The sequence below is a fragment of the Brienomyrus brachyistius genome, chromosome 23 (assembly GCF_023856365.1).
Source record: "Brienomyrus brachyistius isolate T26 chromosome 23, BBRACH_0.4, whole genome shotgun sequence".
Classification (NCBI taxonomy): Eukaryota; Metazoa; Chordata; class Actinopteri; order Osteoglossiformes; family Mormyridae; genus Brienomyrus; species Brienomyrus brachyistius.
This window is the reverse complement of record NC_064555.1, coordinates 17,231,671-17,253,391: the sequence shown is the minus strand read 5'-3', so window position 1 is coordinate 17,253,391 and position 21,721 is coordinate 17,231,671. Positions and strand designations below refer to the sequence as shown.

The window sequence follows — 21,721 nt, the reverse complement described above, 5'->3', positions numbered from 1 at the left end:
CTTCACAGGACGTGATTTCGTCAAACCAGTTAGTAAAGTACTAAATGTAAAACTATAAGGTAGCTTTGACAGCTTAATCCATGAGGGGGGGAGAAAATTCTTAGGAATCATGCATAATAGGAAATAAATTGAGGAAAACTGCTTTTTCACAAATTGGTTTATTTTCCATTTGAAATCCTTATTTTCTATATGCCAGTAGGCGACACTTGTGAAGGCAGGCAGAGCTCTGGGGTAAACTGAGAACACGTCACGCTTCGCTGGCAGCCCAAAGGTCACACCGCTAGGTAGTATTTCTAGAATGATCTGGTTACAAACAGCTTGTGGACCAGGTACCGTACCCACTGTGTGTTCAGTGGCGTGTTCCTGCTCCTCCAAACGTAACACACCCTAATGAAAGCAGGTATTTACAGACACATTCAGGCTCCTCTGTTTCCCTTTGCTGTGAAAACTTGCAGGGTCATTGATACAGAAGCCACAGAACTTTCTAAAAAGACACCAAATGAACGTGGGCTCCACCAAGAAGCATTAGGTTACATTCTGAGGTAAACATGGGAGCTTTGTATAACCTCCTGTCTATATAGGCTGCATTATGTCTGTCCACAAGCCAACAACATCATCAACCGGCAACAAAAAAAGCTCCACATACTGAAATAAAAAGAAAGCCAACATCTCAAATCAACAAATATACAGACAAATTAGAGATCTGTAGTAGAGTGAAAAGTAGCTGCACCGTAGGCGACGACGATGACACAATATCATCTGTGACAGCGAACCTCCAGAGCTGTCGCATGCCTCGCTGCAGCCACACACGCACTCTGTTGAGGCTCAGACATACTCCTTCAGCGGCTGCGTGCTGTTGGAGATGGGCTTGGGCGGATCCGTGGGCCGGCCTGCAGCGTAATCGCGACCCTCGTAACCACGTCGGTAGCCTCGGTCAGGGTGCGGGCAAGAGCTGCTCAGCACGGCACCGCTTAGAATGAGCATGACGGCAGCGGCCCAGCCCAGGTAGATGGCCTGGCCCAACTCACGCTTGTGCACCAGCGGCACCGCAGGGTTGTAGAAGTCCCGTACCACATTGTTGGCGGCCCAGGAGACGGGCACCAGCACGCAGAGGCCCGTGACAATGAAGAGGATGCCACCCGTCAGAGCGATGCTGGCTTTCACGTTGCGGTCCTCGCCAGCACAGGTCGTACACTTCAGGCCACAGCAGGTGACGGTGCAGGACAGCCAGCCCAGGAAGATGGCAATGCACATGAGGGCCCGTGCAGCCTGGATGTCTGACGGCAGTGCCAGCATGGAGTCGTACGTCTTGCACTGCATGTGACCCGTGGTCTGGTAGATACAGTTCATCCAGATGCCTTCCCACACTATCTCCGAGGTCAGGATGTTGCTTCCGATGAAGGCGGTGACCTTCCACTGGGGCAGCGCCGTCACGGCAATCGCCATGATCCAGCCCGCCACCGCACAAGTGAAGCAAATCAGCTGCAGGCCGGTGTTCACCATGGCAACATCTACACCTGCTCCACCACCTAAGCCCTGATGGTCACCACCACCCCTTCACCCCCTCTGTCTCCCCAGTGCTCGTCTCCCAAGATCTGTTCCAGTCCACTCCCTCCTCCACTGTTCCTCCACGTTATCCCGTCTGTAACTTCTTTTATCTCCTGTTTTTCTCGTCAGTCTATCAGTCCACTCTAGAGAAGCTCAACAACTTCGCTCTTCTGTTGTCCCAGGAACCTTCGCTCACTGCCTCCAACTCTCTTCTCTCGCTCTCCTTGCTCATGTCACTGTCCCCTTTAATTATTGATGGACGCAGGGAAGCGAAGCAGCTTCTTTTCTACTCAGCAGCTCACTGGTTGTATTCATCGGGCTCTGCCGTACTGCATTGTGGGACATGCAGCCTCTCTAGGACGGAAATGCATCTCAGCTACACCAAAAAGCCAGTTAATTGTGGTGCCGGTGGTATTACCCACTAGGCTTTGGTGTAGATTTACCCATGTGGGTCGAGTAGATAACATCTGATACATTGGCCTTAACAGATCTCTCCAATACTGGTCACATATCCTGATAAGAGAACAAGACTTGTCTTTGGCTCACAGCAAACAGGCAGAATAGAAATATGGTTATGTAAAATATTTGCTGCAAATGTGACAAGTAATGAAAAAGAATAAATTAATGAGTGAGTCTGCTGCTCAGTGCTCAATGAGCTCACTCCTACAGCATTGCATCATGTTGTGGCTGCAGTAACTGTGGAGGAGTGGCACAGGGAAGGAGGAGATGTGGGGGCTGGACAGGAAGCCCTCCTCTCATGGAAAGCCCTGGAAACATTTCAGAGAAGTGCTTCTGAATCCAGTCCTCAGGGACCCCCACAGGCAGTCCATATTTGTGCTCCCTCCCAGCTCCCTGCCAGACAGTCCATATTTGTGCTCCCTCCCAGCTCCCTGCCAGACAGTCCATATTTGTGCTCCCTCCCAGCTCCCTGCCAGACAGTCCATGTTTTTGCTCCCTCCCAGCTCCCTGCCAGACAATCCATATTTGTGCTCCCTCCCAGCTCCCTGCCAGACAGTCCATGTTTTTGCTCCCTACCAGTTCTCTGCCAGACAGTCCATGTTTTTGCTCCCTCCCAGACGGTCCATGATTTTGGTCCTTCACCAGCCTCCTGCCAGAAAGTCCACATTTTTGCTCCCTCCCAGCTCCCAAAAACATGAACTGTCTACAGCTCCCTGAGGACCAGTTTGAGAAACACTGCTTTAGAGGAATGTGGAGGGTCATGTAGATGAATTCCTTCCCAGCCCCTGCCCTCTTGAGCACCAAGAAACAGGCAGATATAGTGTGGCGAAAAGAAGACAAAGAGACAGAATGGCAGACTAGACAATGAGTGAGGGGAGAGCGTTGTCTGGGGATGCCAGCGATAAGGAAACAAGGCCCTCTCAGTCCACTTCTCTGTGACAATAATGAGACAAAGACACAGACATCCTCTTCATCTTCAGAAGGCCAAACCAGACAAGCTTCCACTTGATCCTTGTTCATACAGGAAAAATCAAAGCATGTGTTTCACACCCTGAGAAACCATGACTTTAAACATCAAGTCTTACAGTCTAAAGGAAGACGGGTTGTAGTTTTGCTTGAACAATTCAGACCAACTGAGCGAAAAGTTTTGCAATGGATTGTGGGATTGTATGATGCTTGGAACCAGAAGGAAGCCGTTACTTTATACTTTGGGTGTATTTATTGTGAAAAGAAGAAAATGGTTAATTTTGACCAAGTTTTTGACCTTTGAATTTACAAGAACGAAGGTGACTGCAAAAGACCCACCGTTCATGTCTTGTGCAGCGTCTCTTTCTTGATGAATTAAATATCATGGACATTGAATCTGGGGTTCATGTTGCCTGTGTGAAACCTCCTCTCCCTGACAACAGTGGTCATGACAACGAGGATGGGACACAGGAAATGAGTAAGAGGTGAGGATAACAAAGGGAGGAGGAGAAGTGGTGACAAGCTAATGGCAGAGGATCAGCGCGACTGTCTTGGTCTGTAGCACAGGGCAAAAGGAACATGCTATAAGGGTTTATTGCCGAGGAACAGCAAGTGGCATGGTGTCTATGCTACAATAGTTGGCGCACAATGTCCAATTTCTAATTCATGTTATTGAGCAGGTCATAGTCATACATTAGTCAGACAATTGTGAGATAACTGTGTTTCTACTGAAGGAGCCAAAACAAATTCTCTGCACACTGCGTCTCTGGGGCCACGCCCCTCAGCGGCTCTGGGGCCACGCCCCTCAGCCACCATGCAATTTGTTAGGAGGCTTTCGTGCATCCATGTCTCTTACTTTCCATTCCATGCAGCACCGCCTGTCCCTTCAGCTCCAGACAGCCCTGGCTCTCAAAGCTAGGCACTCTACCTTTCAGCAAAGATATTTTACTTTAAAAGTAGCTATTTAAATATTCTTAAAGAAGCTGTTCTTGGATATTTCCCTTATGAAATTTAGCCCTCAGGATGGATGAAAACCACCACACATCCCAATGCGTGACTCGAGCAAATTAATTATTTTACTCGACCAGCTAAAGGCACAGCTTGCCAGCACTGGATGCCGCTGTAGTGGGACAAGATGATGCAGAGCCCAGCTGCAAATCACCTGCTAGAAACCAGTGTGCTATCATGGGACCTTTTGCAGTGGGGACTGAATCACTTTGACTTAAGTGTACACTGCTGCTTAAAGGCACGCTATTCAATGCAAGCCTTGACATGGAATACTGAGGTCCATCCTTATGAGGAAAGTGAATCCAAAACATGTCTCTTGCATTCCGAAGAACATGCATTCTAGCTTTCTATGCATACGCTCTAGAAAAACTGTCCATTTGTAGCAGTGGTTCTTAAATGTGGATTATAGAACGATCACATTTCAGACTATTAGGCATGGCTATAATAGCGATATACTTGTTAAAAATTTGCAGTACATACCTTTCATAAAAGAAAAATATTCAGCCTGCACTAGAACAGAGCTCTACTAAAAAGGACCAACAGCGACCTCTACTGCCTGATCAAGGGATGCAGCAAAGAGACGCAAATTCAATTGGTCTCAAGTATAAACTTGCCCTCCATTACAGTAAAGAGTATTCTGTAAACTCTGGCCTATCCCACAGTGACCGCAATAAATATTTAATCCCACATAGGAGGCTACGGTACAACTCAACACAAGCACAATAAGAAATTCAGAAATGTTCTTCGAATTAATGACAAACGTAAGAAACAAGCTACTAAAGCTAGCCCTCACATTATGTTCTGGTACACCTTTCTTACTAGAAAGGAGATCACAGTGCCAACAGTTACATTCTTTTTCAGGAAGAGTCTGAAGGCAGTTCAACAGAAACACCGAACAGCACAGTATAGGCTTAAAAATACCAATTTATTACTTTTGCACAGTAACACAAATATTCCCTGCAGGCTAAAAAAAAAAAATATTTAAAAATGTCACATAGCAAAGCAGCAACTGATTGGTCACCCTGGTGGGCGGGGCCACGGGATGGCCATCAATAGGTCAAAGGGGCCTTATATTGCTGTCAGACAGTCACACAGTTTGAGAACACTAGAAAAACAGCACAGAGCAACACACTGGTGTAAGAACAAATCAAAATACAATACACATTGTCAAAAAGTATAGCAAACGTTTCCGTTATATATAAAGAAGAGTTTAAAAAAAATAAATAAATCATGCGCTCTTGAAACTGGGGCACAGAAAATACAAGTAGAAGGTTTAAAAAGAGGTAAATTCCCCTTACTGTAGAGCCCATGGCGCCAGGCCCCAAAGCGCAGCTTAGCGGGGCCAGCAGAGGGCGCAGGAGAGCAACGGTGGCACTGCGCTCGAGTTTCAGTTTACAAAAAAAAAAAAAAAAAGAAAAAAAAAGAAAAGGGGAAAAAAAAAAACACACACACACACCGCCACCCTAGGGGTGAAAGGCTGGCCTTGGCGTTCCCTTATGTGAAGAAAGTACCTCGTTTGAGCGTGGGGGTGGACGCCAAGACCAGCGTTCCACTGCCGACAGCCTGTGCTGCTGGTACTTGCGAGACTGAACGATATATTGCCACCCTAACAGTCTCAAATTCATTAACATATAATCATTAAAAATTCCGTCACTTAAATATTCTCTAAGTTTTAGGACAATACTCGGACATGCAGGAGAGCAATTTCTCATTTTAAAAAAAGAAAAAAAAAAAAAAAAAAAAAACACCTTGAAGTCTAAAGCGCTAAGCACATTCCCACTGATTGATACGAGCGAAGAAATAAAACACAAACAAAAACAAAAGAGAAACATACAGAAACACGGTCAGACCGTCAGCCACAGGAAAAACAGAGACAGCTTCTCTTTAAACCCAGACTTGGTAATATTGCTTTCTGACAATTAGTGTGCTCAACTGATATTGGGATAAATCGCTTCGCTCTTCAAAGAAGCTCGCTCGAAAAAAGAAAAAAAAAAACCCACCAAACCCAAATTCCTGCCAAAAAAAAAAAAAAAAAGCTTCATTCGAACCCGCCCCTCTCGAACCACGTCCAACCCCACCAGCTGGACGCTCAAAACTCATTCATAGCAAACCTGGTGATTCAGAGATGGTTTATTACAAAAGGGTTTCCTCTGAGCTGTCCACCTGGAGAGGTGTGTGCGCAATTCCCCCGCCCAGCCACGGGAGGAGGGGCATGGCGTGTACACGCCGAGCGTTCGCTGGGGGCCCGTAGGCAAGTGCAGGGCTCTCCGACTCCGGTCCTGGAGAGCTGCAGTCCAGTCGGTTTTCTATCCTACCGGGGTTCTGGATCGTAGCTCTCCAGGACCGGAGTTGGAGATGGCTGCGTTAGCGGGTCGCAGGGCTGCAGAGTGCCGATGCTGCGTCACTAAACTCCAGCTATAACATGAGTACGCCGAATAGAGATACTAGAGAGAGAAGCTTTCGAAAAACGTGATTGGCTGTCTGCTGATTCTTTTCCCCCGACTGACTTCTGATTGTCTTTGATACTCTGGTTCTGGCCTGTGGCAAAGATAAGCGTCACCGGAGAGGCGGGTTGGCCGCACCCCCCCCCCCTGATGACACCAAAACATAGGAAACCATCCAGGGCCTGAAACCAGAGGACAGTGCTGAGTCTTTACTGTATCATGAGGCTGCCTAAACACCCAAAGCTAAAACATGCCATAAGATCCACCCCCCCCCCCAATAACGCTCACCGACTCGGCTGCTGACGGTCTGAGAATCATAACATTGATAACGGCAACAACAACAACACTTACAGCAATCTACTCTAACATCAGTTAATATAGTCACAAAACGTTTTATATTAAACTCTTACAAATCTGATTTCTTTTTTTATTTATAAATGCATAAAAGGTACAAGGAGAGTGCCTGTTATTTGTGTATCTGGCCTTGGTGGTCAGTGCTGGCAGAGGCAAAGACGGAGGAAAGGGGGGGGGGGAGGGGGGGGACACAAAAAACAAAGTGGGTGCACTCCCCCAACCCAGCCAGCAGACAAACGTCTGCCTGGCCTGGACATGCCCCCAGGGCCCCCCCACACGTGGGTAAGGGCCAACTGCTACACTGCTCCATTCCGATCCCGGCTTCAATAAGCATGTAAAATCTGTTTTAAATCTGCTTATATGGATGAATATATCTATATGATTTTCATATATATACGAAATAAACACATTAAATCTGAGGCATTTACAGCAGTTAACCCCTCAATCTCCCTTTACAATTCAGTGGCCTGCAATGGGACAGACGGGCAGTCACTCACACCCAGTCACTCTCACTCAGTCACTCTCACTCACAGACGTACGCTCACTCTCGACAAAACTGAAAGGATGAGAACACCCAGGTCACCTCGTTTGTAAAACATAAAAAAAGTCTGAAAAAGTCAACTAAAAAAATAATCTTCCGACTCCCCCACACACATGCAAGACCCCCCCCCCCCCCCGACTAGTAATAGTATTGTTGTCAGCCTGTGCAGGCCTGAGGTAAAAAACAGAGAAGAGTCCTGGCTGTAAGGATGAGAGGGGGCCGGCTAGCCAGCCCCGAGCGACAAGCTCAGTGTATCTTACTAATGGAGAAGGGGGAAAAAAAAGAATTCAAAATAAAGATATTGGAGAGAAAAAAAAAATAAATGGCTCAACAGGTTCTGCCTTCCTGTGCATCAGAAACCAACGGTCTCTCAGTGCAGCTGACAATCCTGGGTTTGCTGGTAGAAGGCGGCTCGACTGGGACGGCCATTTTGACAAGACAGATGGCTCGATCCGCTGGCTTCGGAGCCGCTTCGGTGAAGAGAGAATGAAGGAGATGGAGGGAGAGAGAGGGAGAGAGACAGAGACAGAGAAATGCACGGGGCGGGACAGAAAGAGAAAATGGGACGCCCTCTGCTGGTACATCAGGCAAAGTACATGGTGTGCTGGGTGTCATAGTGAATCTGGACCGCTTTAGCCAGAGCCTGGGGGTCACGGCCGTTACTCTGGCCTGAAACGTGGCTGCCCTCCGCGCTGTGGGAAGGAAGGGGAGAAGGGGGCGTTACCGTTAGACAGCAGCCTGCAGCACCGGAAATGCAGCAGTTCTCTCCAAAAACCGGTGCAGGATTCATAAAGTTCAGCGCTACTTTCTTCCAGCTCCGCATTAAACCAACTTGATGAAGTATAGGTTCAGAGTAAGTTCAGTTTCAATTTATTTACACATAGTGACTTTCACAACAGCGTTGTCCCAAAGCGATTTACATGGATGTGTTGTGAAACATCATTAGAGAGAGTAATACAGAACGGGAAATGGAGGGCTGAAACGACCCATTGGAAGGGACCAGGGAGGCAGGTGGGTGCGTACCTGTCATGGTCCTTGTCTACCAGGTGGTACCGTGCGCGGAACGCAACAAGCCGGGCATAGTAGGCAGGCGCCGGGATGGAGACGGAGCGCGTACAGCGCACATAGGTGTGGCACAGCTGGTAGGTGAGCAGCTGCAGCTCGTCAGCCGTAAAGCAGTTGTCGTCCCATAAGACGTGGTAGTGCGAGGGCCTGCTGGTGCCCTGCAGGGGGCGACAAATACACCACAGCTCTATCTGTCGCTCAGGCAACAGGCAGTAAAGTGAGCAGTCTGAAGCTTAAACCAGCATTTCTCAACCAAGACCTCGACATCTGAGAAACACTCAGTCAGTGTCACTTAGACGACCAACACTAAGACCAACTGAAGGAAGCATGACATTTTAAAGAGTAGAGGCCGTTTTAGGAAAATTACATAAAGCTGGCAGCCATGATGCTTTAGCCACACCCCAAATACAGCCGCTTTGCGGGGTGGAAGCTCACCTGAATGCCAGCGTGGCTGCACAGATAGAAATCGAACTCGGACGGATGGGTGATGGTGCTGTCCACTGTGGTGCCTGCCGGAACATTCCCACTCTTGCCCACCTACAGAGAGGGAGACAAGTAATGAGGATGACCGAGGTAAAGGTACAGTGGGACGGACGGGTGCCGAGCGTCAGGCTCACCCTCTCCGTCTTGTCCGAGCAGAAGAGTCGTGTGTGGTGCCGCTTCTGAACTACGATGTAGGTGATTCCCGGCCGGTAATCCTCTTCCAGGCTGATGCAAGCCTTCCGGATGGCAATAAGCTCAGGCCATGCCACCTTCCGAGCAGGAGAAGCCACGGGAAAGAGAGAGGACACGTGAGCAAGTCACAAGCGACGACAGAGGGAACGGGAAATCTGAGCCCGTCAGGTCAAGGTCCTGATGAAAGATTTATACGAGACTAAAGCTGACAGAACGACAGAAAGTGGAAAATCTGACAATGTCTTCTGGAGAGAGAGAAAAAAAAGCCATAAAACACACCTGCTTCATCTGGCCCTCGGAGACGCCGCCCCGATAGTAGATGATCCGCGTGGGCTTGAAGCGAGTGGACTTGTAGAACTGAATCAGCAGCTCACGCACCATATTGGTCAGGTCCTGGATGACTTCCTGGCTGAAGAGCTGCTCTTGGGACAGATCCTGGCGGGACGTCTGCACGCGCACCGTGGCACAGTAGCGGCTGGGGTGGCCATCCATGCTGCCCACCACAGCCGCGATCGAGGGCTTCTTGCCGTCGCCGGCGGGGGGGTGTGTCACGTCTGCCCCCAGGAAGATGACCGGCTGCTGGAACACAGAGGGCCTGGAAGGGAGAGAGCATCAAGGCTTTAATGACTGCAGGTTCAAGTCCAAGGGGAACCAACATGATCCTGATAGCGCCTCCTCCAGAGACAGAGAGACAGAGAGCCGGGCACGCGGATACAGAGAGAGAGACAGAGAGCCGGGCACGCGGATAGAGACAGACAGAGAGACAGAGAGCCGGGCACGCGGATAGAGACAGACAGAGAGACAGAGAGCCGGGCACGCGGATAGAGACAGAGACAGAGAGACAGAGAGCCGGGCACGCGGATAGAGACAGAGACAGAGAGCCGGGCACGCGGATAGAGACAGAGACAGAGAGCCGGGCACGCGGATAGAGACAGAGACAGAGAGCCGGGCACGCGGATAGAGACAGAGACAGAGAGCCGGGCACGCGGATAGAGACAGAGACAGAGAGCCGGGCACGCGGATAGAGACAGAGACAGAGAGCCGGGCACGCGGATAGAGACAGAGACAGACAGACGGGCACGCGGATAGAGACAGAGACAGACGGATGGATGGGCACAGATACAGAGACGGACGGGCACGGGGATGCAGGTACGCACGCACACACAGAAACATGCACAGGAAGAGAGACAGGAGCATGAACGGAGACAAACGCACTCTCCTAAAAAGGCAGACAGACATGCACACACCTCTGATGGGGCACCAGCACATTGTTGATGCCACCCAGCTTGGCGTTGATCTTCAGGCAGAGGTTGGACAGCGTCTGGGGAGAGGTCTTCACTACATTTTTCACCTGGACACACTGGGTGGCCATGCCCAACAAAGTGTCTCCAACACGCTTCACCTCAGCTATTGCGGGGGGGGGGGGGGGGAGGTACAGGTAAAAAAAAAATAAAAAAGTTAAGTTAAAACACGCGTTAAGGAAGAGCTTCGACACCAATAAAATGATTTGCACCAGCAGAAAGGCTCATGTGATGCATGCCAGGTTTGTGGGTATCTGCTAGTGAGCTACACCAGCAGACTTCACGCTTGGCCTTTGGGTGTCAGTGGCGGAGCGCTGCTTCTTCTCACCGTACACCGGCGTCTTCCCTGGCAGGATGACCACGATGAGCTGCAGACCCACATAGGACATCTTCAGGTGCTTGAACATGGGCTCCACGCTGTCCGCGCCCTGGGCGTACTTACAGAAGCAGGGCTGGCCCTGGATGGGCATCCCTGCATCTTTTGATATTTTACGCAGCTGATCAGTGAAGCTCCTGAGGTGGACAGAGATCATTTTACGATCGCTTTCCTCGACAAGGAGGTCCAGCAGTCATTGTCAGCAGGTTACAAGACAGATTAACAGAATAAAAGGTTGTGGGAATGTGTATTTGGTCATTTAAGGTAAAGACATGGTAAAAAAAAAAAATGCATATAAAAGGGCATTTAAGGTTATAAACAAATGATATCATCACATGGCCGAGACAGTGGAAGCAAAAGATACAATTACGGGTTTGTAAAACACATCCAGAACTTATCAAAATAGAACATTTCACCAATATGAAGAACCAGAAAAAATATATATTCTCTGATCAGATTAGGGAAAAAGTACTAAGGATCACAAAGCAGGATTTGCTGCTTAGCTGGATAGCGGATTTAAGGCAGTCCGGGTTAAACACAAGTCACCGAAAATACAGTCCAATTAGACTGGGGTACCTTAAATCTCACTAGGTATCCAGCTAAACAAGAAATCTGGCTTCATAAAACAGCCCCCCGGTCCTACATTTAAATTGTCACTGCTGGGGGGGAAAAAAAGCACAGCGCGCATTAAGAATGCTGTACACTGTGTACGCTCCAGGGTTTTACTCGGGATGGGATTAATGGTGGAATGTCGGCATGCTGCCCTGCGGGCGTGCTGCAGCGCGGCAGGTGACAGTACAGCCACTCACTTGAGCAGATCCTCGCGGCACTGCTTCTGAGGGGCAAAGCAGGCGACGGCCCAAACCTTGATCTCAATGCCAGCATAAAACTGCTTGCCCCTCATGTCCCACACACCCTGATTGGGTGTGGCCACCGTCTTGTTCTGTGAAGAGAGTCGCTGATCTCTTAGCGGACCCCTCAGCCACTGCATGAGCGTCACTGACAAAACAGCCCACCTTAAATAACATCAATTTTGGGTAATAAAAAAAACAACCCCCCCCCTCCTAAGCCCCAACAGAGCCCCAGGGAAAATGAGGAGATTGAACACCGGTGGTAGGAAGGGGGGGGGTGATTAATAAGATACCCACAACCCCTCCCCCGCAAAGTTTTCTATATTAAAAGCAACACAAACATAGTGTCAACATTCTGTGAAATATGAACTATGAATTGCTTTCACATTAACATCCATTTACAGCACTGCACACACAAACAAAGTGGCAATTCATTCTCACTCAAAAATGACAGGATATGAAATCCAGAGGGAGGTCTAGGGTGGGCCACTCCACTGCGCTGTTTTGGGTTTTTTTTTTTTTGTTTATCTTTGTTGCTTTTTGTTACAGACACTACTGCAGTGCCATAGCTGAGCCACGACCCAGTGGCAGAGACTCTACCCAGTCAGTAACAGGAACTGGCCCTGGCACCAATACCACCAGCCCAGGCAGACGCAGAGATCCCGAAGTGAGCCCAGCCTACACACCACACATGTGAAACCAACCAACTGACGGCAGCTTGCACAAAACTGCCATCAACTTCAGTCACTCCAGGGGGCGACAATGAGGCTCCATTACACAGCAGTCCGAGCAGCTCCCAGGACTCCGGGGACGACCACAGCCCAGACTAATGCTTCAGTACCAGTTAGTAAACAGCGGGCAAACTAGACCCCTGAACACTAAAAATGGGGAAACGAAAGAAGCCCCTAATACAAAACTAACTATCAAACGGGAAACTGCAGCGAGATAAGACCTTTTCCTGAGGATCAGATTCCAGCAGCCTGATCTCCACATCTTACAGGAGACTGGCTTGTGTGGCACAGTGCTTCTTCCTGAATAATGGAGTTTCCCTGAATCTGTAAGAGCTGTTAAGGACGAACTGCTGTGCGGAGTCGTATTCCCCTCCCCTTGAATATTACTTGTCCATTCAGCAATCACTCACGTGCATGACCCCGCCCCCCACCCTTACTCACCCTATCCCGTGCCCCAGTACTCACCCTGCCACAGTCCCTCCCAGTGTCTGTACTCACCCGGCCCCCGTACTGCAGCATGGGCGCTGGGAGGACCCGCCCAGTCACCTCCGTCATGTCATTGTGCACAACGATGCCAAACTCTTTCAGGTAAGGGTCGGGCCCGCCCACCATGCTGTTACTTTTGACCTGGGAATGAAATTGAGGAGTCAGTTAGGGACAAAAGGGGATAAAAGACGAGCAGAGGCTGCAGATGAAGACCACCTCTGGATAAATCCATGTTCTATTCAAGTCTGTTGTCCCGAACTACTGAATAACTATAGCAGGCGTATCTAAAATATCTAAAAGTTCATACATCTATAATGTTATCTATAAAGCTAGCAGAAAGCAAAGGGGGTTAAGGATTAGACTGGTGACTTGGAGGAGGTCAAGGTGGTGGATCTAATTGGCATTTAAATAAATGCAAAAGTCTAAATGGGGGCATTCATCATAAGTGCTGCAGAATTCAGCCTCCGGCCACCGGGGGAAGCACTCACCAGTCGGCTGATCTCCTCCTGTCTGTCGGGAGCCGAGCGTGCGGTGGCTTTGATCATGGTGGAGGTCTGATTATCGGTGAGCTTTTTGATGCAGCGCTGTCCAGCGACGATGTTACAAACCTGCGAGAAGAAGTTTGAAGCAACAGATTAAGGAAAATAAAAAAAATAAATAAATAAAACACATATATACATACACAGAAAGTTAAAGAGCACAGGAGCTTGAAGGGGACAGACCTCCAGGGGTAGGTAGGTGTGCTTCTGCTCCTGGCCCACCTGCAGGCAGGGCAGGTGCGGGTACTTCAGCTGCAGGCTGTACTTCTGCTTAAAGTACTGTGCCACTGTGCACTCCATGGCCTGTCCATTCTCTAGCTGCAGCGGGAATCTGCGCATGGGCACAATGGGTTTTAGCACCTATGCACTGCCCCCCCCACCCCACTAAACATAAGTGAATGAAGATAACGTCCATTTAACCCAGACTACCTTAAATTTGACAAGCTATCCGACTAAGCAAGCAATCCGGCTTTGTGGACCCCCCCACCCCCGAGAAAGCAGTAGGCCAAACGTCCAGATAATACCACCAAAAAATGAGCACTGACACAGCCGCCCCACAGAGGCGGCTCCTTTAAGGGGGCGAACACGTACGTCTGATGGCTGGCGGGCCGACGGGTGACGTTACACACGCGGTACTTCCTCTTCATCTGGCCGCAGTGCGTCACCTCCACCTTCAGCCCTGGAGTTCAGAAGGAGTGCAAGATATGACCGTCATTGAAGTGTCAGGCGGTGGGGACCATCAGGGAGCACACGCTGATTACAGCGCACTGCGTACCCACCACACGGACTCTCAGGGATGAGAACTTAAGTGCAGCCGTGCAGCGTAAGATACCTCAGCTCCACACCAGTCCAATTGGACCAGCGCGAGTTATTTCCAGCGGCTGGAGTGTCAATCCTGCCATCAACCCCCAAATTTCCCTACAAGTTGGAGGACCTCCTTACAGGGCTGGATGAAGATTAACGTCATACCCAGGATGAAACAATTGCTGGTTAAGAGCTTTGCACAAGGGCCCACTGGAGTAGAATCACTCGTGGCATTCATGGGATTCGAACCAGGAGCCTTCCGATTACTGGAACAGATGCCTAGCCTCAGAGACACGAATCCACCCGCAGGGAGCACAGAAGATAATGAGATACAAAAAGAGGGAACCGACACCCTAATTATCACATTAACAGAAACATACTATAGGCATCACTAGCTTTTAAGGGGGGGGGGGGGGGGGGGGGAGAGAGAGAGAGAAAAAAAAAATATATATATATAAATATATATATATAAAACGACACAGCTGCTGGCTCGCTCGCCAAGGCAACAGCGTTGACTGACAGCACTTCCCCCTAACCTCGAATCTCCTTGGTGAACTTGACACGCTGCGAGTCAGTCAGCGGCTTGGTCTGCTCATTGATGTTCTGGATGTCCAGCACCTCGCACATAAACTCGATGACAGGCTGGGATCGGTAAAAGGCCGTGGCTGACACTGCAAGACAGGAGGACAGGCTTCGCACTCATGCATTATGTGCAGCAAATCTGTCAAAAAGTCCCGGTTAAATAAAAAGCACAAATGTGCAGAGAATCTTTATGGCCTTCCCTAGACAGCCACTCTAAGCTCCTTAGCGTACAGCCATTTGTCACACTCTTACAGCAACACGCAGGCTGGGGCAGTAAGGCTCTCACCATCGATATTGAGCATCATGTTCCACATGGCTGGGCGTACTGACTGATGAAAACCAAACCACACCTCGCGGCCCCCACCAAGGGGGTGATAGTAGCCCTCCGGTGGGGAGAAGAAGGAGCGGCCCACAGGTGTGTACCTGCCCGGGTAAACGGGGAGTCAGAACAGCACGGGAGGCCACGCCCAGTCAGAGGACAGACGCAGTCGGGGGGTCTGAACGCTCCGTACCTCATGGAGGGCAGGTGCCGGGTGATGACATCCAAGGCCTGTACAGAGTCCTCAGGGACCTCGTTCAGGTGGCCCGACAACGCCTCCAGGAGCATCTGCAAGCTGACCACGGACACCCACTGCAGGGACACCTTAAAGGTCTGGTCCTTCCCCTCCCCAGGCAGTGTCACCTCCAAGTCCACCTAAAGGTCAGAGACAAGAAGCGCAGGGCACAATCGTACAGGGAACTGATTTCTAAACCTCTTTCTAAAGTCACTGTACTTATTTTATTAAATACATCATGATTCCAGCAGTATATAACTCATTAATCACCACAAAATAAAGTTAAAAAAATACAAGACTCCAACGCTCAAATAAGCTGTTTGCTTTTTCATAAATCCAAAACAGGGCAAAAAAAAAAAAAGAAACCATTGTATTCTGGACAGAGAACTGCTCCTCAATGTTCCGATCTATACTACATTAAGTGGAAATGCTACTAACTGCAAGTGTCAGTTACAGGAAATCGCAGGATCCTAGTTACTAGTGGTCACTGGCACACAAAGCTTCAACTTACTTATCATATTTGATTTACAATGTACTGTAAATAAATCAGTCTAAGGCAGTATTTCCAAGACTCCTTTAAGTTCAAACCTTTCTGTGTTTCACCCAATTCCTTTTCCTCCATGTTCTAACCCTATTTGTGGCGATTTCACCTTGCGTATACACTGGCCTCCTATTCTCTCCATAATAATGATCCCCAATGCCCACTCAGACTCAAAACAACCTTAAGCAGCACAACCAGTAACTCAAATGACGTTCAATAAAGCATCCAAGGGCCAAGGTTGCCCACAAACAAGGATCAGATGAGAGCCCCCCCCCCCCCCCCCCCCAGCCTAGACAGAGAAACAGAAAGAAGCTATTTCTCAGACCCACGGGCCTGCGAGTTAACGAGTTAAATTAGACATACCTGCCTCGCGCTATGACAAAACTCACAGTACTTCAAAATGGGAATTCTAAAAACAAAAAGGAGCTGGTGGACACCAGTGGGGCACAAACAGAAGGAGGAGGTCAGCGAGACGACGGCAGGATGTGCCGGGCCTCCCCCTTACTCACCCGTTCTCGTCCAATCGGTAGCGGATGTGCTGTGTACATGTTCCTCTTGCCATCATAACCCGGTTGCCGGTCCCCAAAAATCTGCATCTTGAAATGCCTCACCATGGTGTCCACCACCTCCCTGCAAAACAAGACGACTGAGAGAGACCCGCCCAGCAATCACAGCTAACCACTCACTAAATCACAAGTTTCATTAGTCCATTACGCATTTGGCACTTTAGCCAAGGAAACCAGGCCAGAGTTTAAAAATCCACTCCCGGCCACGCGGCCCGGCCAGTTACCTGTTGACCCGGCGAGGTCGCTTCTCCGGTTTGATGTCGATGTCATAGTGGTAGACGTCAATCTTGGGTATCTGCACCTGGAAGTGGTTGGCCAGCAGGCGGATGGGCTTGCCCACTGTGCCAAGGCCAGGGCGCCGAGGCGGCTGAAACAGGGAGGTAGGAGTAGGTGGGGGGCCTGGAGTGATATAAAGAAACACACAGGTGGTATTACAACACAAGCAAATTGCAAAACACATACATTATTTATGGTAATAAACTACAGCAGCTGGGATATGATTTGGAGGAGGAATCATAACAGAAACCCACACCAGACATAATGGAGCAACCTCACTGCCCATCCACTGTCTCTCTCTCACAGACCTTTGGCAAACCGCATTTCACCACACAATGCCAAGGCTTAAACAATACAATGCTGTCCTAACCCAGCAAGGGACTCAAACAATTAAAGCACTGCACAGAGGCCCCTAAGATAAAGGCAGGATGCTGGAGACACACAAAAACATGTCTAGATGGAGCATACCGAGCATGCGAGGGGGGATTAACAGTGCATGGACACATGCACCATAAACATCCCCCCCACCCCTGACACACTGACTGCCACATACGAAATGCATAAAAAGGGGCAGCTGTAAAACTGTGGTGTTGCTGGACAGACACAGGAACTGAGGTCGACTCGGGTTTATTGGGCACCTGAACAGGAAAGGGGGAAGAGGATGTCAAGGTTGTGACCCAATTATGGCTCCACACTACCACTTCTGTGCTCTATGCACAAACACACTTCATCAGCAGAGCTTCAGTCTGTGCAGGATTAGACTGCCAGAGCACACTGTATCTGAACTTACACCTTCGAGGTGGGAAGACACTGGACTTACATGGAGTCCAGGCTACTATATCCGAGCATGCTCTAATTAGCAAGTGTGGCATAAAAGAGAAACACACACACCCAACCACACCCCCCCCCTGCTCCATTTCCCTAACCCCCTCTCCACACACTGAAACAGGACAACACATCAGCATGAGAGGGGGACTGAAGGTCCTCATAATGGGTCACAGCATGGGAAAGTGTAGCGAAAGAGCTCCCGGTTTTACAAATTAAAAACAGGACCCTACTCTATAAATACGCTCCTCACCTGCTGTGGAGATGGAGATCTTGGAGGTGCAGGTCATGTACTCCATTACATCAAAGGGTTGATGAAACTCCCATATGATTTAGACCAAAGTCCTTATTTTAAAGCTTTACAAAAAAAAAAGTATAAACCTTCACACATTTGAAGCCATGCTACAGCTATTTATCGCCAACCACTGAACGTTTTTCTACACCTGAAGGATTTTCCAATGATCTAAAACCCCAGCCCACATCCTAACCAGAAGCACCAGAGTCTAAACATTTCAATGATGTGAGGGCACACTGCCAAAGCAAAACGATTTAAAATAAATGTAGGCACTTGTTTGTATTCTCACCCAGATCTACGAAAGGACTTGCCATCATTCAGAGTGTTCAAGTAGCAGAAGGAGCAACAGATTTGGTGCCTGCTTCTGGGACAGGTGTATATAAACCAGGGGTCACCAAATAATGCCTGCGGGCACCAGGATGCCCCCAAGGACCACATGAGTTGCCCGCAGTCCTGTTCTAAAAATAGCACACCTCACTAGTGAGCAAAGTATAAAATGTAATTTTATCCTGTTGTTATTCTTTAATCACATTTGCATTTATATATATATTTGAAAATGACAATATCTAAAAAAAAAATAAAAGCCTTTAAAACGTGTATTATATATGAAGTTTAGATACGTTTAGGAGGGCGTTTCAAACTGGTAGCCCTTCATATGGCTCAGTACCCGTGAAGTAGCTCTCAGTTTCAAAAAGGTGACCCCTGATATAAACACAGACAGATCTAACTCTGTCCCTCAACTCTTTGGTATGGGGCGGGGGGGGGAATAAAAATGAATCCTTAACTTCTATGTTTACAGTTGAAAATTTAACAGGGCATAAAACTGGCAGCTCTACGTTTTATGAAAAGATTTCCATGCCACATACAGGCGCATTATAAACAATCTCTAGCATTTAAATACTGCTGGGCAATTATGTCAAAGCCTAGGTGACCAGACACAATGTCACCCATAATACAGAAGTTATGCAGACGGTCGTTAATCACCTAGACGACAGAGGATGCAAGCTAAGACCAATGGAAGGTACAGTAATGCACCTGTGGCAGCTGATCTGATGGACCATCCTCTCAACGTGCAAGAGGGCTGGGCTCCTTCTGGATCACAAGTCTACTCCCATCAATTAGCCGTTACGTTCATTAGGGGACCTCATTACAATTGATGCATTTTTTGGTATAGTATGCTATTCACCTGTTTAGTCCAAACAAAATCACGTATGTGGGTAGACCCAAGATCAACCCCATCCTGAACAAGAACATGTGAAACTTCTACAGAACAAAACCACATTCAAACTAGTCATGCAAAAGACTGACAACGGTACCTAGATTTAAAAAGGTGCTGAGACCTCAGACATTTTGATTCCATACGAGGCTTAAATTTGTTATTACAGTAAGCCTTGCATCACAGAACATTTAACTGTTTTTACTATGAAATGGTAAAGGTTTGTAAACCATGTCTACATTTAACATACCGCGTTGCTGAAAACAGCAAGCCATGTTTGTGTAGATGTCCATTTTAAATCCATCCTTCTGGATCCTACTCAATGTTTTAATAAGACAACATATTAAGCATCTACAAAAGACATGACGTTTGAAAACCCTTCATAGACGTCCTTTAACCACCAACCAAGTTACATTTTGGAATACAGATATTCTGGACATTAGGCGGACAAACACTAATGGATAAAAAAAAAAAAACACTCTTCGTCCAGAACCCCGAAATGTTTGCCTATCAGAGTGAAGCCTCCTGTTGCGGCAGCTTAAGTTACTACGTGCTTTGTCTAGGTCCTTTACTGGCCCGCATTTTATTGAGACGCAAATGGCATTTTAATAAAACGTGCTTATAAAAAACTATCACGTCTACAATGGCTACGTGTTCGACGTTACAATCCGCAAAATTAAAAATGTTGTTCGTTTAAGGTAACTTAATTATAGCCTAACCCCCACGAGCGTGGATCAGAATTCCTAACGACACATCTCCGTTATTCACACATACATAATTAGAAATACGCTCTATGTTCCAGGTTATGTGGTTCACCTGTGTACTGGAAATGATGTCAAGCGCCCCTGTTCTCAAGACGAAACAAAGGACGGCGAGAATCGACATTTTCCCCCGCATCGGCACCTGTGCTAGGGTGACAGCCTCCCACGAACGACATCTTAGTTTGAAAATAAAACTTTGAAACGTATTTCCTTTATTACAATATTTCACTTCGCACACCGTGGTATTTCGGCGCACACAACATCGTCACACACAATTAAGTGATGTGGGAGACACTCAGACGCGTTGACACATCAAGGCGAATCGTCTCAGTCAGTCACAGCAGTCAGAGTCGAACATTTTACACAACCGTGTGACAACAAAGAAACAGCATCCTGCGCTGCATAACAAGCTTACGTCGTTCTACATATGTGCATGGCAAGGGCTTAAAATACAGACAGCTGCTGACACGGAGAAACATATTTTTAGATTGCTTTGTGCAAGTTCGACGTTGACGAAGCCTCGGGTGTTGCGCTGCGGTGCACGATTCATCGAGGCAATCAGAAGAACCACCATGCGTTCTGGACCAGTATGGCCATCCCTTCGCCTAGACACAGCTAGCTAGACGCTACTGCAAAAGCTGACAGCACTGTCGCCGGACTGACACATGCAAAAAGGGGGAAATCCGGTGGAGGAAAGCAGTGTAAGCGAAAGGAAACGGGCAGTGAAGCATTCGTATACTTTTATAAGAATATAGCGTGCCGCTACTTGAAAATCTCATACAGCGGAATACAGCTTTTAATCCATCGTATCATACATTTTCGGCTCCCACTGAGATTTCAGCGGGACGACATCTAACTCCTATCCGAGGCCCAAATAACAGACCATCTCAAAACCCAGTAGGACGCGGAAGGAATGGCTTCTTTAAATCCCCACACAATGACTTTCCCTCTCTAATTATATAAATGGCTGATTATTAAAGTACACCACTTACAGAAAAAAACACAATACGCCATCTGTAATTATTTCACGTAATCAGCTCGAATAAAATCATTATTTTTGTCGGCTAGCGCACAGGCCACTGCGGTTTGTTTTCAATCCGTCACACGGGCAGGCCTAGAGACGTACAGCAGCTTTTCCTGCTTTGACGTCAAGGCCTTACAATCCACGGCCCACACCGAGACGCTGCGCTGAGCTGCTCCAAACACCCCGGGGGCTCTCATCCGACGGCTTACCGGGTCCGAGCGCTTCCATGGCCGAGGGCTCTCTCTCCGTCTCTGTCCCGGCCTGGCGGCTCCGTACCGACACTGAAATTGGGGGCGGTATCTCGAAGCTTAGGGGGGGCTAATTTAAGAAAGGGAAGAGACGTGAAGTTGTCCAAAGATGTTTGGGGGGAAGCGTCGTCTTCTGTGTGATTTAAAGCAGATCCCGTTGAGATTTCAACTGAGCATGCGCACTCAATTCCCGGACAAGTACCCTGCCTCTCCACTAGAGACACACACCCTGCGCTTGCGCATAACGGAGTGACTTAAAGCTACCCATGAACTACCCGGAATTAGCAGAAATTCAGTGTATTGCATTTTAAAATTTAAGGAGGTTTGCATTACTTTCGTGAGTTATTATTTTAGAAGTTGAATATGGAGGCGTGAAGATGCCCCCCTGAACGCGCCTTTTCTACACATAAATTGACCGTATAAACAAACAACTCTCTCGCATCTACAGCCATTTTGGAATGGAACCGATAAAATGATAACAGAACTGCAATGTCGGCGTTAATTCATGTAAACAGTGATGTGGGTTTGTTTCAAGACAACACGAATAATATGAATAACGGGTTTATTTTGTTAAACATTGGAGGTTCTAGGACATGCAGTTTAGAAGGTGCCTGGTAAGATTACAAGACAAGCTAGCGTATGGATTCACAGCTGCCGGATCATAACTGCCATTTTGGGACAGAAC

At 48.2% G+C, this 21,721-nt stretch overlaps 2 protein-coding genes across 3 annotated transcripts; both read right to left on the bottom strand.

Moving 5' to 3' along the window:
- Nucleotides 1-139: 139 nt before the first annotated feature.
- On the bottom strand, nucleotides 140-2,765 carry cldn35 (claudin 35). The gene has a single exon (XM_048994238.1). The coding sequence runs from the start codon at nucleotides 1,501-1,503 to the stop codon at nucleotides 826-828; it is 678 nt and encodes a 225-aa protein (XP_048850195.1). The 5' UTR covers nucleotides 1,504-2,765; the 3' UTR covers nucleotides 140-825.
- Nucleotides 2,766-4,887: 2,122 nt separating this feature from the next.
- Nucleotides 4,888-21,209, bottom strand: ago4 (argonaute RISC component 4). Of its 2 annotated transcripts, none has more exons than XM_048993442.1 (18): nucleotides 20,998-21,209; nucleotides 16,616-16,790; nucleotides 16,335-16,455; nucleotides 15,243-15,424; nucleotides 15,017-15,153; nucleotides 14,685-14,819; nucleotides 13,936-14,023; nucleotides 13,528-13,675; nucleotides 13,294-13,413; nucleotides 12,785-12,946; nucleotides 11,547-11,680; nucleotides 10,690-10,874; nucleotides 10,308-10,467; nucleotides 9,340-9,655; nucleotides 9,003-9,137; nucleotides 8,821-8,922; nucleotides 8,344-8,543; nucleotides 4,888-8,012 (listed from the first exon to the last, which is right to left on the bottom strand). In XM_048993442.1, exons 1-18 carry the CDS (start codon nucleotides 21,014-21,016, stop codon nucleotides 7,904-7,906), a joined length of 2,628 nt encoding a protein of 875 aa, XP_048849399.1. In that variant the 5' UTR covers nucleotides 21,017-21,209; the 3' UTR covers nucleotides 4,888-7,903. The 2 variants fall into 2 exon arrangements, with proteins under 2 accessions (XP_048849399.1, XP_048849400.1); XM_048993443.1 differs by having other exon boundaries at nucleotides 12,818-12,946.
- Nucleotides 21,210-21,721: the final 512 nt, after the last annotated feature.

Bases quoted from the DNA above. Each gene is read 5' to 3' on its own strand.
- cldn35 (XM_048994238.1), bottom strand. From the start codon at position 1,503: ATGGTGAACACCGGCCTGCAGCTGATTTGCTTCACTTGTGCGGTGGCG.
- ago4 (XM_048993442.1), bottom strand. The intron at 13,676-13,935 runs GTACGTGTTCGC...GCCCATGCGCAG, and splicing joins CGGCCCGCCAGCCATCAGAC to ATTCCCGCTGCAGCTAGAGA. The intron at 9,138-9,339 runs GTGTGTTTTATG...CCTGCTCGGAAG, and splicing joins CCGAGGGCCAGATGAAGCAG to GTGGCATGGCCTGAGCTTAT.